Source organism: Mesitornis unicolor, unplaced genomic scaffold (genome assembly GCF_000695765.1).
Source record: "Mesitornis unicolor isolate BGI_N332 unplaced genomic scaffold, ASM69576v1 Scaffold50008, whole genome shotgun sequence".
Taxonomy (NCBI): Eukaryota; Metazoa; Chordata; class Aves; order Mesitornithiformes; family Mesitornithidae; genus Mesitornis; species Mesitornis unicolor.
The window spans coordinates 670-17,566 of NW_010204845.1; the positions used below are offsets into that span (position 1 = coordinate 670).

The 16,897-nt window shown below is 35.0% G+C and overlaps 1 protein-coding gene across 1 annotated transcript; it reads left to right on the forward strand.

Moving 5' to 3' along the window:
• Positions 1-201: 201 nt before the first annotated feature.
• On the forward strand, positions 202-16,812 carry SNX13 (sorting nexin 13; the record flags this gene model as incomplete). Its single annotated transcript, XM_010191168.1, has 13 exons — positions 202-301; positions 4,340-4,429; positions 4,821-4,942; positions 7,331-7,452; positions 7,611-7,712; positions 8,374-8,462; positions 8,884-8,967; positions 11,434-11,572; positions 12,054-12,142; positions 12,523-12,622; positions 13,558-13,751; positions 15,197-15,301; positions 16,633-16,812. Coding segments are annotated over exons 2-13 (1,404 nt in total), but the record flags the coding sequence as incomplete, so codon positions are not given.
• Positions 16,813-16,897: the final 85 nt, after the last annotated feature.

Here is a 16,897-nt window from a genome sequence, read left to right on the forward strand (position 1 = left end):
AATGCAAGACTGAGAAACTTCATATTTAGTATTTCGTCAGTTACTTTGAACAGCATGCTATACTCTTGAAAAGTGCTCTACTAGGAGAGTAAACAGTGAGAAATGTCATATATTGTCATTTCATAACCTGCTGTGACATATTTTCTAGGAGGGGGGAAAGATGACTTGTTCTAGCTGGTCTTTCTTTTTCCATTTTAGGGGTTTTGTGGTTACTCTTTTATTTGGAAAAAGCAACTCAGAAAAATACCTTGAGCAGTGTGAACATTCATTTCTTCCTTGTACATCAGTTGGGATCCCAAAGGTAAGGAGAATTTACTGGTCTTATAAAATCTGATCTAGAAGTTAATTTTGAAAATTAGGATGATACTGATTATCAGTTGTAATCTAAGAACTGTGCCCATTTCCCAAGGTAAAATAAGCCTGCTTTTATTCTTTGAGGCAGCTGCAACATGCAAGTGAAATGCAAGATTTTCCTTTTTGAAATACAAGCTTTTTAAGCATTTATGGAAATTCTGTTTCAAGTTCAGTTTCTGGCTTCATTATCAGCAATGATAAGATGTAACTGGCTAATATTATCTGTGAGGAAATTAATAAACCATTCCTTTCTAAACTACTTGTGCATGTTGGGTTTTTTGAGAGAGAGTGGTAACTCCTTGCTTTTTCTTACACGATTGTCATGACTATTTGGGATTCTTCTATCACCAGATCTGTAACTTCTCTAGTTTTAATTCTTTTGCTTGTTTGTGCTCAGAAAGTTGCTTGCCTAACTAATGAGATTAAACTGTTAATAAAGTCTAGATTTACAGTACTTCAGGGATGTAGCGGTTGTTATCTTTGGCTGTCTTTAAGACCAAGCACAAATCCTGGAAATGCATACATAAATGTGGAGCAACAGTGAGATCCCCTTTTCAATTCTTCTCTTTTCTGAATTGTTGACAGACACATCATTTTGTTTGATAGACGTAAATTCAGGGTTCCTAACTGGATAAACCTGCATCTCTTTAGCATAGAATAAATTCTTAATAGCCAAGAAGTAGAATTTCTAGGAATTCCTGGTTTATGAACCAATACCTCTCACCAGCTCAGAAGTTTAGATATATCTTGGCCTAATCTGTTTACACTAATCAAAACAGAGAAAGCACTTTAAATCAAAGATTGCTAGTTACGTTCTATTTAATGTCACAACTGTTTTGACTGAAGCATCCTGCCCTTTCTTAGCTGTCAGTCACTGCACTTCGTGTTGTCTGTGAAAGAGGGGGTTCAGCTTTCTTATCAGTAGCACATAGCAAGAAATTTATGTTGTGATTCAGCAGTACATTTTCTCATCACAGAACTTTTTTGTGATTGGTTCATAGCTCAGTTAGTAGGTGACATTTTCACTTGGGTCTTTGAATCTGTTGAGATAAATCTGAAACATAAATATTATTTTAAATTGTAAAGTAATGTCACTGGTCCAAATGAAAATACAAAGTTTAGGGCTGAAAAAAGGCAAGTCAACAATCAACTAATGATTCTGTTATGTTAGTGAAACCTCATTTTAGGGGACTAAGGTTCTTGGTGCTATATAGACTTCAGTGCTTATATTATATGGATTGTGGAGTGTTGCTTGTATCTCCTGTTTCGAGAGATTTACAAGTTTTTCTGTTGTGTTTTTTTCTAAATCTCCTCTGCGTTGCTGAAACCGTTTTTATGTTAATGTTACTTTTTTGAGCTTAGTGCACGTGTATGCTCTGGTTGCTTTATAAAAGAATAAGATGTTGTGGGGTGTGTTTTGTGTGTAATCCTTGCAAATTCAGTTGTTTGACTTCTGATTTGAGTGTGGGTTATTGACACATCACTTTTCTTAACTTACCTGTCTTGACTAATGTCTAGATTTGAGTTTTGTAGTACAAAGATATTTATTTGTAGCTGGCTTAGCAAATGCTATATGAAGTTCTCCAACTAAAATATATTTGTCTTCTGCAATAGTCTTTTATATTTCTTTTTGCCATTGTATTAAAATTGCATTAGCTAGTTTAGCTGAGCTTTTCAGTAGCAGTGCAGGAAGAGATGAGTCCTAACCTAAACCAAATGTGTGGTTTTCTTAGGATTCCTATTTGCCATTTCTGTATTAAATTTCTGCTGACTTACCTGTATCGAAAGTACTATTTTTAGCTTGAAATAGTTTTGTTTAAAACCATTGTGGCCTTAAGTGATCTGTCTTGAACAATAAATATTCTTTCAAGTGGCTCGTGTGTAGGTTATGCTTCTTCTATGAACCAAGTACAAACTGAATTCACCTCAATATTGTTTTGTGATACTGTACTTTGAGAAGTAATCTGATGATACAGATTTGTTACAAGAAGCTCTTTTCCCCAAAGGCATTTGGAGTTTTTAATCAATGTTTTGAGGGTATTTTGCTGCTGAGGGATTTTTTAGGCTAGGGTGGATATTCAAACTCATGATTTTAAAGTAATCAGTTAAAATTTTGAGCACCAAAATTGTGGATGGAAATAATGTGTTAGAATGTGCCAGACTGTTAAATTACAACACAGGATTTAATGCAGATAGGTTTCCTTCGTTGCTGCTTATTATAGTTAGTAGTGGATATATAATGAATGTCTTGCGTTAAGGAGAAATAGTTATGTTAGTTGGAGGTAAGATTATTTACTTTTCTGCTTTGCTTTTCTGTATGTGTTTGTGTGTGCATACACACAATGAGGTTTAAAAATTAGGATTAGATTTGATTTTCCTCTTGCAAGTCAGTTTTAGATAACTTCTGTGTCAGGAATGTACTCAACGGTGCCATAATGTGCTGGCTCTGTAAGATATGCAATTGTCTGCAGCTTTATATTAAAATAATGTTTGAAAGGCCAGTTTAGAGCCCTCTGAACTGGTAACTGGAATGCTATTTTCAATAAAAATTATAGATTCAGTCCTGCTTTAATAGTAGTTGGCTCTGCTTTGAGCAGGAGGTTGGACAAGATGAATTCCTGATGTCCAGACCCCAAACCTGAATCCTCTTGAGCCTATGAACATTCAGATTTTTACCAAGTAACCTTGCGTACTCTTTGTGTTCCTCTATCTCTTCTGGCTGCTCCTTTTTTTACTGCTGCTTTTTCTTCCGTGTTTTCCAAATGTGCATAAAATGCAAGCTTCAAAACTGTCTTTTAACTGTTTTGTTTTGCAATTTGAACTATGCTGTGCTTACTAAAATTATTTCATTATTCTGCTATTTATTTTTTTGTATTTTTGATCCTGTCAAGACAAAATTATTTTGCTAGCGTATTGCTCTATAGCTAGAATATTGTTTGAATGCAGGGCAACTTTATTCATATTAAAGTAGGATCAAACCATTTCCTTGTCTTGTAAGTTAAACTGTAGAGAATTTTGCAACAAAATACTTCTGTGTTGTGATACCGAGTTCAGTAGAAGGAGGAAAGTTTTCTGGCCTCAGGTGTTTCACTACCATTCACTGTTAACTGGTTTGAATGAGAGATACCTAAGGAGAGTCACGTAGGATAGAAACATTGGACATACGGTTTTATAATTTTTTCATTTATGGTTTTTGGTGGTTGTTCTCTGTTTCTGATACAGTTATAACTTTCTCTCTAGATCAAAGAATAAAATAACTTTGTTTTGTTTTGTTTTTTTACAATAGTGTAAGTTGTTATTTCTGTGAAAATAAAGGGGTTTATTGCGAATTCCATGTTAAGTTTGTAGAAAGACACTGTAATAGTCCACCCAGTGAAACACTGAGGAAGGGTGTTCTTTTTCAGTATGTCACTCACCAAAAGCCAGCTCTGAAGTCATTCCTGGAGTTAACTGCTCTGAATTGCAAGTCCTTCCATAAAGTAACTGTTTACGTCCTCATAATTACTTTTTAAAAACTCGCCTGTCAAGTAGTGATGGTACAGAACAGTACTTTCTCTTCTGGCATATAGAATAAACTGAGATGGATATAGAAACTGAGGGGAAAAAAAAAACCCCAAACAACTGAACAGTCACCTACCTGAGGTTGCACAGGAAGTTCACAGTCAAGTATGGAACTGGTTCTTACAAACTATCTTGTGCTGCCATCACATCTTCCCTTCCCTACTGTCATAACCATTTGAGTTTTATTTCCTTCTGATCTACTATTTTAGCAAACTTACTCCTTTACTAAGTAAGACAGGTTTTCAGGTTAGTTCCTCATCTTTAATGTATTGTGAAAAATAAAGGTAATATCTATTCTATAAATTGCAATAATAGGGAAAGTGTTGTATAATGTTTCTGGAAGTATACACATATCATAAGCAATAGACCTGATTTCTAATTATAGATAAAAACTGCAAAAATTTGTTTTCTAATCTCTTTCAAGTGCATAGAAGAGATGAAACGTGAAGCCAGACCTATTAAGATTGACAGAAGACTGACGGGTGCAAATATAATTGATGAGCCTTTGCAGCAGGTAAGTTCTAACCAGGACTATTTAACCAATTTTTGTGTTTTCCAGTATTGACTATGTAATATCTAGGTGTCTGAGAGACAAATAGAAGTTGAGAAATTTTATCGTATTTGAGAGTGGTAAATAAAAAAACATTGAGAATGGGCCAGGATATTGGGCAATATTTGAGTATGTTTACTTTATGTTATAGTTTCTCAGCATAGCGGCACTGAATGCATGTAAACCAATATGGTTTTGTTTTACTTGCTGTTTTGTAACTGTAGAGGAGTATGGTTCACTGTGGTGGTAATCTTTTCAGAAGACTGCGGTTGCATTATCAGACACAAAAAGCTATTTTATATTTTGTTGTCCTGTGTTCATTAATTCCTCTTTCTTTTTTCCTTTCCAATTTCAGGTAATCCAGTTTTCCCTGAGAGACTATGTGCAGTATTGGTATTACACACTAAGTGATGATGAATCATTTCTTCTGGAAATCAGGCAGGCTCTTCAGTATGCACTTGTTCAGTTTTCTGCCAGGTAAGATTATTTGTATTTACATCAATACCAAGCAAGTGGACAAATACCTCTGTGAGCTGTGTGGTAGTAGAGAAATGATTAATTTTGTCTGTTGACATAGTTCAGTGCATTTTACAGAGAGAACATGTAAAATTTTAAGATCGTAATCTAAGAACTGCAGTAGTTGGCTGATCCCTTAAGGAATGAATGCAGAAGATGTTTGTAGTTACGTTCTTTAGCAAAATGGCCTTTTCAAAATTTTGATTAATGTTTAAAATTACCAAATATCTTTTTTTCCTGCAACTTAAGCATTGAGTTGCATTAATCATCACTTTTTCTATATCCAGATCTCTTTCCTATAAACAGCAGGGCTATTCCCAGCATATGTCAGTCTGAAAGCCTTTAATTCAAATATCTTTATCAGCTCAGATAACTTTTAAAAGTGGTCTTGCTCTTCAGTATGTTAGAACAATGAGTATTTTTAAAAGCATGGTAATCTGGGGACCAAAATGATAGGTCAGGTACAAAAATCTGTTTTAAAAATTGGGTTGGTTCAGAAAAAAATGGATAGTTTAATTGTCTTTTTTTTTTTCTGTTGTTACTTAATCAATTTGCAAAAAGCCAGGGAACTTGTCTGGGAAATGATTTCTCTTGTTTAGTATGGTTGATTTCTCAGCTCAGGTACCACATGTGTTTATATCTATCTACTTTGTTAAGTAGTGATTTCAGGTATTCATCCCACCATGCTGATTGTTATCTGTTTTCCCTTCAAAGAGGGTTGTGGTCACCTAAATATAATAAACTCCTTAGCAATTTTGAGGTGATGTTATCCCCTCCCCCTGTTGACTTGAAAATGCAGATCGGTGTGCTTTTCTGGCAAAAAAGGGTCAGTGATGGTGAAGGAAGTTTAACACTAGAAAAGGCTTATTATAATAAAATCTTATTAATTGTGAAATAATCCTAGGATACAGTGTTGGAAATAGTGAAAATTAGGCTAACCAAACAGTACATTACAGCAAACAGTCCTGTGCTTACATGAGATAGACCTGGCCGCATAACTGCCATGTTTTTGTCTATTTGGTGAATTTATTTCATTGAATAGTATCAGGCACTGGGTTTGTGTCAAAGCAGGCCAAGTTATAGCAAATTTAATTTTGTTCCCTACATTGCTATAGCTCTTCAGAAATAGCCACCACTGCTGTGCAGTTGTGTTCTGTACAAATCAGATCACTTTCACAGGGCTGAAATAATTGATTGTTCCTTTCAAGAGAAAATGATCCAGTGTATTTATAATTACTGTAGTTGGATATAAATGTAGCAGTCTTAGATTAGCACCATCATCTCTAAATTAATTTGCCAAGTGAACTTCTGGAGAGAATAAATACAGTGGGATTTTTTTTATTTTATTTTTTCCTTGAGTTGCAGATTGGGAGAATGATGTAAGGCTGCCACCTAGTGTGCTTGTAGGATTTCTTGATTGTGCGGATGGTGGATGTGGATTATTGTGGTTTTCGTTTACTACCCTTTGAGACAGCTCTGCTTCTTATTTCCACATCTAGATTTTGCAGTAGGCTTCTCCCTCTTCCAGAGTTCCTTATCCCTTCCTCTCTCTTTGAGGGAAGAAAGAGCAGGTGAGGGAACAAACACAAAAAAGCAAACGTTGTAGAAGGATTCTGCTATAACAAAGTAGGTATCTGAGGGACTTAAGGTAGTGGAATACTTAGTGCAGAGTGAAAGCCATCACTCATTAAACTCGTAGTGCACAAGTGCCTGTTCAGTTTGAGTTGTAAGGCATGGACGTCATAAGAATTTTCTCTGCATCTTTTTCGTACGACTAAGGAAATAGTTTTATGCAAATCTAACAGTGACTGTTTTCTGACATTAACCTATGTGCATTGTTGGACATTCATGTTAATTACCTCTCATATAAGCTGTGGAATCAATTGTTGATGATATTGGGTTGCTTGTAACTTCAGGTGAAACATGTTTTCTCACTCATGGATATACTACTGCAAATTCAGATGACTGTGGTTTTGTTTAGATGCCTTTCATAAAGATGAAAGTATGGCTGAAAAACACCTGGGGAGTATTTTAGTTTTTAGGTTGTAGACTGTTTCCATCAGGATTTTTCACAGATGTTTAACAATATCATGAGTCAGAACGTTATTCCAGATACTAAGGTTGACCTTCAAGTAGTTCAAGCATAAATAATAATGTGTTGCGAGAGTGATATTTTACAATATTTGATCTGTTTCAGTGGATAGGCAGTTAGGATACTGATTTATTTATTTGCTTTTCCATATTTACTACCAGTGTGGTTCTTGGCGGGGAGGAAGGAGTAGAAATTGATTATTGTTCTTTGTGTTCAGGATAAAATAATTCATTTTCGTGGATGTCCTTTTCTGACAGATCAAAGGAAACAGACTGGCAGCCTTATTTCACTACACGACTTGTTGATGACTTTGGCACTCATCTTAGAGTTTTCAGAAAAGCTCAACAAAGAATAGCAGAGAAAGGTGACCAGATGAAAGGTAACATAATGATTTAAATATTGTTTTTAATTTGAGCCTGAGTAGGCAGTTATCTTACATGTGTGATATCTAGTTAACTTTATTTTATAATTCAAGTTTACTCTCAAGTTTCTAATCTTTACAAAAAAATGTGTTTCTTTTTATTTTCTTTTGTGCAGACCAAGCTGAGGAACTTGTAGATACATTCTTTGAGGTTGAAGTTGAAATGGAAAAAGAAGTCTGTCGTGACCTAGTCTGCACTTCTCCCAAAGATGAAGAAGGTTTCTCACTCTTATCTTCTGAAGTTATTTTAGTATAGCTGACTAAATTATGATACTAACAATTGTGTTCACAATGTGAAATATACTGACATCTTAGCCTGTGATTTTCAGAGCATAATTATCTATTATGAATGTGTCTTTCCTCTAATTTGAACATATTACTGCTAAAATTATAATGAAGTATGTACATATGTAGCTATTCCTCTTTTCACTGCAAGAATTTTAAGACAGAGAAATGTTTTTTGGGAAGCAAGCAATGGCTTTACAGATTCTTACCGCTTTTTGTAAAGCAGTACTGCCTTCCTTATCACTACTTCATAGTCTTCATTAAAAAAAATCAGTTTATCTTTTTTTTGTGTGAAGGAGGGGGAAAAATCCTTGTATATGTTAAATAAGGAAAATACACTGGAGTTATTTTTTTGCTTCTTGGAATTTGGCTTTCTTTTTTTCTTGGTTTTGAGACTAGCTCCATCTCAGTTATGTTTACACTGGTGTCGCTTATATTCAGCCTGATGGGTGTTACTGTGATGCTTCAACTATAAGAATGTATATGACTGTATATTTGAACTTAATTTTGGGGATTTACCTGTTGGTTTTTATTGTAGCAGGTAAGATGTGAAATAACTTAATACAAAATTGTGCTGTTGTTCTCCATCCCTAGGATTCCTAAGGGATCTGTGTGAGGTTTTACTGTATATATTGCTACCTCCTGGAGACTTCCAGAACAAGATCATGCGATACTTTGTCAGGGTAAGTGCAGACCCAAAAAGCATCCCAATTCTTTGATTCAATGCCGTAAAAAAATTTAGATTTAAACTGCTGCTCTTATTTTGTGGAATTGTTCTAATTTAACATTAGATTATTTTAAATGCAGTACAAACTTAATAACTTAATAACAAACTTAATTTAATGGCAGAGAACAGTTTTTGTGAAATGTTTTTGAAGTTTATTTTACCTTTAGCAACATTAGAAAAGCATGATAAAATTAATGTTGTTTTCCTTGCGATATTAGCATCTTCTAATGTTAGTTGAACGGAAACATGCTAGTATGTTGAATGTTTTCGTAATTACATATTTTTATTTAGCCTCTGTGTAGTGATTTTTAAATTGTTACCATTATCAGCTTGAATAAATGTGTAGAAATATTTATTTATTATATTTTGTTTTTCAGGAAATCCTCTCCCGAGGAATTCTTCTTCCATTAATAAACCAGCTCAGTGATCCTGATTATATTAATCAGTATGTCATATGGATGGTAAGATTTGTAATGTTTAAAATGAATTATATTTCCAGAATATTTTCATATAAACCTTTCCCTGTGTTCCCTGTATTCATGGCAGACAGATAACTGGTAGAAAAGTTACCAATCATTATATTGGCAGAGATAGTGAACTTATCGCTGCTATAATAAATTTTACATACATATGTAATAATTTTATTTATATTTTTATATATACATATATATACACACACGCACATTAACACTCTGTATTATCTGAACTCTGTGTGGTGGTTGTTTGGCAAAAGCTGCCTGACTGAGGACAGATGTATGACAAAGTATAAAGTTCAGTCCTCTGACTGTTTAACTTAGCTGATCAGGAAGTATGGCAGTAACCTTGGAAGTTTTTTTTCTGTGACTCTTTTTACGAAGTATCCTTTAAAGCTTAAGAGGCCTCCAGAATGGGAGGTAGCAAGATAGGGAGTTTTTTTGTTTTGCTTCTGCTATGGAATCTCAAGGTGATTCTACTAGGAATATTTGTGGCGACACTTAATCATTTAACTGAATAGGAAGAAACAAAGTCCTTACTTAGATGTCTCCCTAATGCACCTGCAAAAAAAAAATCTAAACTTTTAGAAATAGTAATATTTAGTAAAATCAACATAAATAGAATATTTACACTTTAACGATTTTTTGCAAAGCAAGTTATACCTTAACTCTTGCAGTTTATTATCCCTTACAGGTCATGAATCAAGTCTTAATTTTTTTTCCCTTTCCCCTAGTTGTCTCTTTTATTCATGTATTTTAGTCTTATAGTGTGTATTGAAGTAATATGCTGAAAACACCCTTGGATTTCAGAGTAAAATTCACATGTACAGCATTTCCTTCACCTCCATTTCACGTAAAAGTTTGCACGCTGCCTTTCTACAGAAACTTAGCTTCAATAAGAAAAAATACTGCTGCTCATCTGGGCCAAGCTTTTCAATTTTTGTTTCCCCTTTCCTCCTACGCATGTTCTTTATTTGTAACTTGGCCTCATTCTTTATTTACTGAGCACTGCCCCCAGCTGCATCCAAAGATAGAATTCTGAGGTTTTTATAAAGCTTTCCGTTATGATGGTGATGTCCCAAGTATTAATTTTCATAATTGCTTTCTGAGATGAGGAAGTAAATGTGCTGGGGGAAAGATAAGGAAGAATAAATGCTTTCAAAAATTTGATACAAGTCTTATGAAATGAAGATTATTGCAGAGATTAAGGTCAGAAATAGAGATGACTTAAATAAATTTTGTCTTTCTTTGGAACCTTTGAAATAAAATCAGATTCGGATGAAAAGTCAGTTTCTGAAAATGAGAAGTTTCATTCCATGTTTCTAGGCACACCACAGTTTGATGCTAGTTCTCTTGCAAAGAACTATAAAGCTTCAATTCAAAATTAGAAGTTAATCCAGACTTGTGAATTTCACAGTGAAGAGAGGCATTTTTGAAAAATGTTTGAAGTTTGAGTATTACTTGTACTGTTACTTTTAAAAGCAGATTTCTAGGAAGGTTTTCCATTAACTTTGGTCAGAGGTATCCAGCCTTCCTTCTCTCTGCTCTGCTCTGTGCAACTCATGTCCATACACTTCTGCAGTACAGACCAAGTACTGAATTTCCATATCAAAGTGATCATTTATGGAAGATGGCGATGAAGTGACTTTTTGAGGTTTAGGTGGTAAAGACAGCATTAGAACTCAACCCTCTGCACCTGCGTGCATGTGCTGTAAAGCTGCCAGCCTTCCCCTGATCTCCATGCTGCATTCACAATGTAGTTTCCAGTGATCTCGGCAGCGCAGCAAGCTTCCTTTGCTTACACAAGTTCCTTTGAGTCCCCAAAGCAGGTTCACCCTTTGCCAATACCGGGAAAATAGTATGTATTGAAATACCTTAATAGCATTTGAATCTGAATATCTGAATCTGGGTATCTGAATTAGAGTTTGAGACGATCTTAATTCAGTAATTTCCTTTTTTCTTTCCTTCCCAGTAGGTTGTAGAATGTTTCAGTTCTCTTTGTAATTCTGTATCTTAAGAAGCTGTTACATTGGGAACACATACACTGGCAGGGCACCTTGGCAAAGCTGAAACCTTTTCAGTGGTCTCACGAGTTTCTGCCTCCTTAGCTAAGGAGGTGGGTAACAGCAGAAGGAATCACAGAATTATTGAGGCTGGAAAAGACCTCTGAGATCATCAAGTCCAGGTTGATTTGGTTTCGGACAAGATCTTCATTAAGGAGGCCGATGCACTTTCCATGTGTCTTTGTTGTATTTCTTGAAAACAGAATAGGTATTGACTGTGTGTCTTTCTCAATCCATGTAAAATTTTAGTATCATAAGAAAGGTTTAGAAGCATTAAAGTGTTTTGAAAATGCCACTTTGCAATACTGTGTGAAAATAATTCATATGATGAAAAATTGTCATGTGCTTTTACCTGTTTTGTGTTATTCACGCTGTAAAACTTCTGTTTCAGATTCGTGATTCCAACTGTAACTATGAGGCCTTTATGAATATTATTAAATTAAGTGATAATATAGGAGAGTTGGAAGCAGTGAAAGATAAAGCAAGTGAAGAACTGCAGTATCTTCGATCTCTAGATACAGCGGGAGATGGTTAGTGCCGTATTGTTTTACAAATACGAAGTGCATTTGCCAGCATGACCTCTGAAGAACATTTCAAAAATTTTGAAAATAAAAACTGATGTGGCATAGTATAAAATGTTTTGTTATTTTAAAAATAAGTTAATTATAAGTGAAATGTTTAAACTTAAATCTTCACGTGTGTTTTAGAAAAAATAATAGACTAGTTGGTTAGGTATGTGTACTTCAACTGAACTGAAACTTGTTGGTTATGAATTTCAGTAATACTTTATGTAGTCTGTTAAAAGATAATCTGAAAAAGAAGAGAGCAAAAAAATGTTTCTTACTTTTCACTTTTGTCAAAAAGGTATTTAAACTGAAAAAAACCCTTCTCTTCAAACCTGATGTGTTTTGTAAGTTGTATAGCACTTTCTGTATGATGTCTTTAGAGCATTTCAGAACAAGAGTTTATTTACTCGTCTGCATTGCTAATCCTCTTTGTTTTTGCTTTCAGATATCAACACTATAAAAAATCAAATAAACAGTTTATTATATGTTATTAAAGTATGTGATTCAAGAATTCAGAGGTTGCAGTCAGGAAAAGTAAGTGGTTTCAAATTTTTTTAGTTCCATAAGAGTGAAGCTGCAAATGACTTACTAGTTCTTGCTGGCTGGCTTTTTAATTCTTGTGTTTTGAAACACAACTTGAAGTATGCAGTTATAACAGTACATTACGCAACTGAAGTTAATCCTGTGTTTAAGTACAGAAACAGTTTCTAAAAGTTCACATGTTTAGAGTTGTTTGACCTTATGATCTAGTTCTTCACTTATTAGTGATTGTGAAAATAGCTAAGCATTGAGAGGCTGCTTTATTATCAGTAATGTAAGTTGATTTTTATTATTTCTGCTTTGTGGTAAGCAGAAGTTTTAAAACCCAATTTTATGAAAAAACAACTATGAACAGCCTGAACTGTGTCTTACAGGAAATAGATACTGTGAAACTGGCAGCAAACTTTGGAAAACTTTGCACAGTCCCTCTGGACCATATTCTGGTAGACAATGTTGCACTACAATTTTTTATGGGTAAGTGTTAATTTGTCTGTTCTCTTTTTATTTATAATGAATGTGCTAACTCACAGGAGTGTGCACTTGAAATCACTAAATAGAGGTGTCTACTGAGAGCTAAGTGTGTATAAACCTCTTACAAGAGGGAACCAAAACCTTTTTTGCAAATCAGCCCATAGTTAACTGTTTAGAACACTATACTCATTACTTCTAAAAGTAATTGGAATTGTTTCTTGCAATGTTTCTTGGTCTATCACTTTCCAAGTGCGTTCTGTTTAGAACAGACTCGTTTGCAAGAATTGCATAGAGGTTTATAATTGGAATTTCTCTGAAACTTACCACAATCGTTAGTCTTACTTTTGCTGGTCTCACTGAAGCTAATGGAACTAATGACTATAGATTAAAGTTCAGAGGATTACAAGGCTACTGGAAGTTTTCTGTTTGAGAAGCTAAAATATGGTAGTAATTTATGTACTGGTTTAGGTTTGTCATATAATCAAGAAATTGGTAGGAGGATTAAAGTTGTGTAATTAATTTTTAATACTTTCTAATGTTTGAGTTTCTTCTGTGAATTAATTGAGCTGCTGATGGTCATTACTAAGAATATCAATCACTTTTGGTGGTGGTGGTAGTCCTTTTAATGCAGCAGATGCATGTGATTTGTTACAATTCCAGTTTGAACTTCCTCTCAACTTGCACCATGCTGCACAAGCCTGTTACATCCGTACAGTAATGGTGGATTCACTTTTTATATGTGTATTTCAGGATTTAGTGCTTAGTTCCTAGACTTTGCTCCCAGTTTTGTTTACTGATTATCACCAGTATATATATAGTACTTTTTGACTCTGGATGACAAGTATTCCAGATCCCAAATTCTGGAGTTCTGTATGTAATTAACATCATAGAGAATTCTTATTCTATAACTATGATTGTGTGATGGTTGTTTTCTGTAGATTACATGCAGCAGACTGGTGGCCAAGCACATCTGTTTTTCTGGATGACAGTGGAAGGATACAGGGTTACGGCACAGCAACAGCTGGAGGTACTTCAAAGCCGACAGAAAGATGGAAAACATCAGACTAATCAAACCAAGGGTCTATTAAGAGCAGCTGCATTTGGAGTTTATGAGCAGTATTTATCAGAAAAGGTAGGAATAACTTATTTCTGCATTGTTTAGAATTTATTCTTTGTACAGATGCTTCTTCAGTAGTTATGGCTACACTAATATGAAATGGATGTGATGTAGCAGAAGTTGTTTACAAGTAAAAAGTCTCATACTGGCACTGACTATCCTGTTAAATGCACTTAATGTGTTCCTCAAGTTGACTTTCTAGAATAGAGAGGAACCAGAGAAAATGTGAAGACAGAATAAGAAAATCTGTCCTTCAGTGTGTGCTGACCTTTCCCCTTTCCCTTCCTTTTACCCTGTCCTCTGCCTCATCTCAAGGAGAAATCTTTTCAAAAAGATGCAACCCAGTATTTGTACAAACTTGGACTAAGATTGGGTTTCCAAATGAAATAACTTCCTGTGCCTGTACAATTGTCTAGATAAATTCCTCCAATATCACCATTGGGTGTCTCTCAATAGGCTAAGCTTGAATGCTTTCAGTATTGTAATAACAGAGTAGTCTGTGAAAGAAAACACTTCTCAACTTGCATAACAAAGCATCTTTGTTCTGAATTTGTGTGCATAAAAACCACCTCTCAACTCACTCAAAACCTTCCCTTAACAAATTATCCCTCAAATCTCTTGTAATGCTTCTCTTTCTGCATAATTTATTTCACTTTGGTTTTTCTCCTCAATATTCTATCGACATGGTGGTCTTTAGACTGTGCAGAGCTTGCTGTGATGGATTTTTGAGCTGGCTGAATGCTCACAGGTTTGAAGTCAGAAGCCACCTAACAGCAGAGCTATTTCAAAGCTGATAAACTCAGCCTCTCAGCTGGGCCTAATAGATCGAGTGAGCTGTGGTGGGTCTGGTTCAGTGCTGGCTCCCTATCTCTATTACAGAAAACAGGGAAAGTGTATAAACTTGGGCTCATCTGAAAAGGTGTTTAATGGGCAGTGGTTTGAAATGTGTCATACCAAGGGATAACTGGGAATCTGTTGGTTGGTACAGTTGTATGGTGGTAGCTCTGCTGTAGCAGCTACTGTTAATCTCCTTAGAAATAGGCTAACAGCTTGTCAACTCTGCCATTCTTAAGTGCTTCAGGATTTCATCCATTTACTTCCATACTGTCTTGTTCTTAATTTCTGAATTTAGATCTTTCTTTTCATTAAAAAAGTCTCTTTTTAAGTATGAGTAAATTTGGTTTAGATACTGCTTCAAAATAATATGCTTAAGTGTTTTTTGAAGTGATTCTTAGTATTTAATTCTGAAACTTCGGAGTTTTAATACAAACTCTGAATTTTGAAATGGTGAGGGGCTCCGACTCCTGTTGTGTGTTCTAGACAGTTCCAGACCTAGAGGTACTCATCAAGAATAAATATAGTTTGCCTAGAGAAAATACAATACAATTCTGCAATTATTTGTGAAAAGAGAAGCTTTCTTCTTTTTATGCAGCAAAAGCTGATTTAGATCTTTATGACAGGCATCTCCAAGAGTTAATATTGATGACAACTTAGTAGCAAAACTGGCAGAAACACTGAACCATGAAGATCCAACACCTGAAATCTTTGATGACATTCAGAGAAAGGTATATTATTTTCATCCTGTATTTCAAAAGAACTGTTAAGGCTATAGAATATTAAATGCAACTACAACCATTGGAAAAGGAGGAATAACCTCAAATATCTGAAACCTTATTGTCTTACCATTTTTCTATTCTACAGAGATCATACTCTAACTTCCAAACTTCTGCTTAACCATGTGTAGCTCATGGTTTTCAAAGCAATATACAGATAGGAGTAGGTGCCCTGTATGAAATACATTGTGCAGCACTATTTAGATTTATGGGATTATTATTTGTGCATCAATTTAAGAGAACGTGCCTGTGTAGAATAACTAAGGGTACAATTTTGGTCCAATTTTAGCTCACTTTCTCAAAGGTGGATGTAAGCATGTTACCATATTAAATTCTATACCTCTTTCCAGGAGCTAATGTGACTGTTCTCTCTCTACAAGCCTGCACAGTGTAGCACTCAGAAGCAGCAAGTACTGAAGATAAAGCAGTCGTTTTTTTTATCTGCATATGTAGTTTACCACTCAAGCCTAAAATACATATTAAAAAGAAACTTAATTATTAATACCCTGGCAGTAAATTATATACCCAATTTGAGAGGTTTTGATTGTAGGTCACTAACTTGATGTTCTCATTCATGCTAAAAATTAGTGATATGAGCTGTAGAACTTAGAATCAGTCTATTGTACTTGAGGTCCATGTTTCAGACTAATTAAAACACCTTGTGAAATTTGCATTGCTCAAAGTAGTTTATAAGGATCCTGAGTGTGATTTTATATCTATCCGTATAGGCTATATAGAGAACTTGTTGAGGTGGTGTGGTTAAATCTGTATGAGCTAGGGTTATACTATATTGGCCAAACTGGAAACTTTCAGGAAAGCAGTATGTGCGATGTCTTTCCTCCCTTCCTGTCCGTCTTCTTACCTCTCCCTCTAAGTGTTTGCAGGTCTACCTTTGCAGTTTATCAGCAAAGAAGGACTCTGAGAGAGCCTGTTGTGAAATGGGTAAAACCCAAATATGTGTATAGTGCAATTGGCAGGTTTAAGAGGAGAGGAAGCAACATTTACAGTTAGTGTGCTGCCTTCCTCAGTGTGCATGCCTGTCTCACTAGTTAAATACTTTTTGAGACTGTATTACACTCTCAGCACAATTAGTTCTCAACCTTTCCACTAAGAGTAAGCCTGAATTAGAATTTCACAAGCCCCCATTAGGGTTTTAAAGGAAAACCAGAGATACATAATAAAATGCACAGAAAAAAGTTGATCCAGTAGAATTTATGAAGGCTTGTCTGATTAATTAAAAATGTAATAAGTATTTCTAAGGTTGGCATTTTTATTTCAATAAGGTATATGAATTGATGCTGCGGGATGAAAGATTCTACCCTTCATTCAAACAGAACGTGTTGTATGTGCGTATGTTAGCTGAGCTGGATATGCTGAAGGATCCCAGCTTCAGAGGGTCAGATGATGGTGAAGGAGGTGAGCTCTATATCTGTAAGGGAAATTTTCTGGGACTATTCTCTGCAGTAAAATGAAAATAAAAAAATTATCCACTCTGTTTAAGAGCAATTGTTTAAGAGAAATTTGACACAGTCTCCCACAGCATCCTCA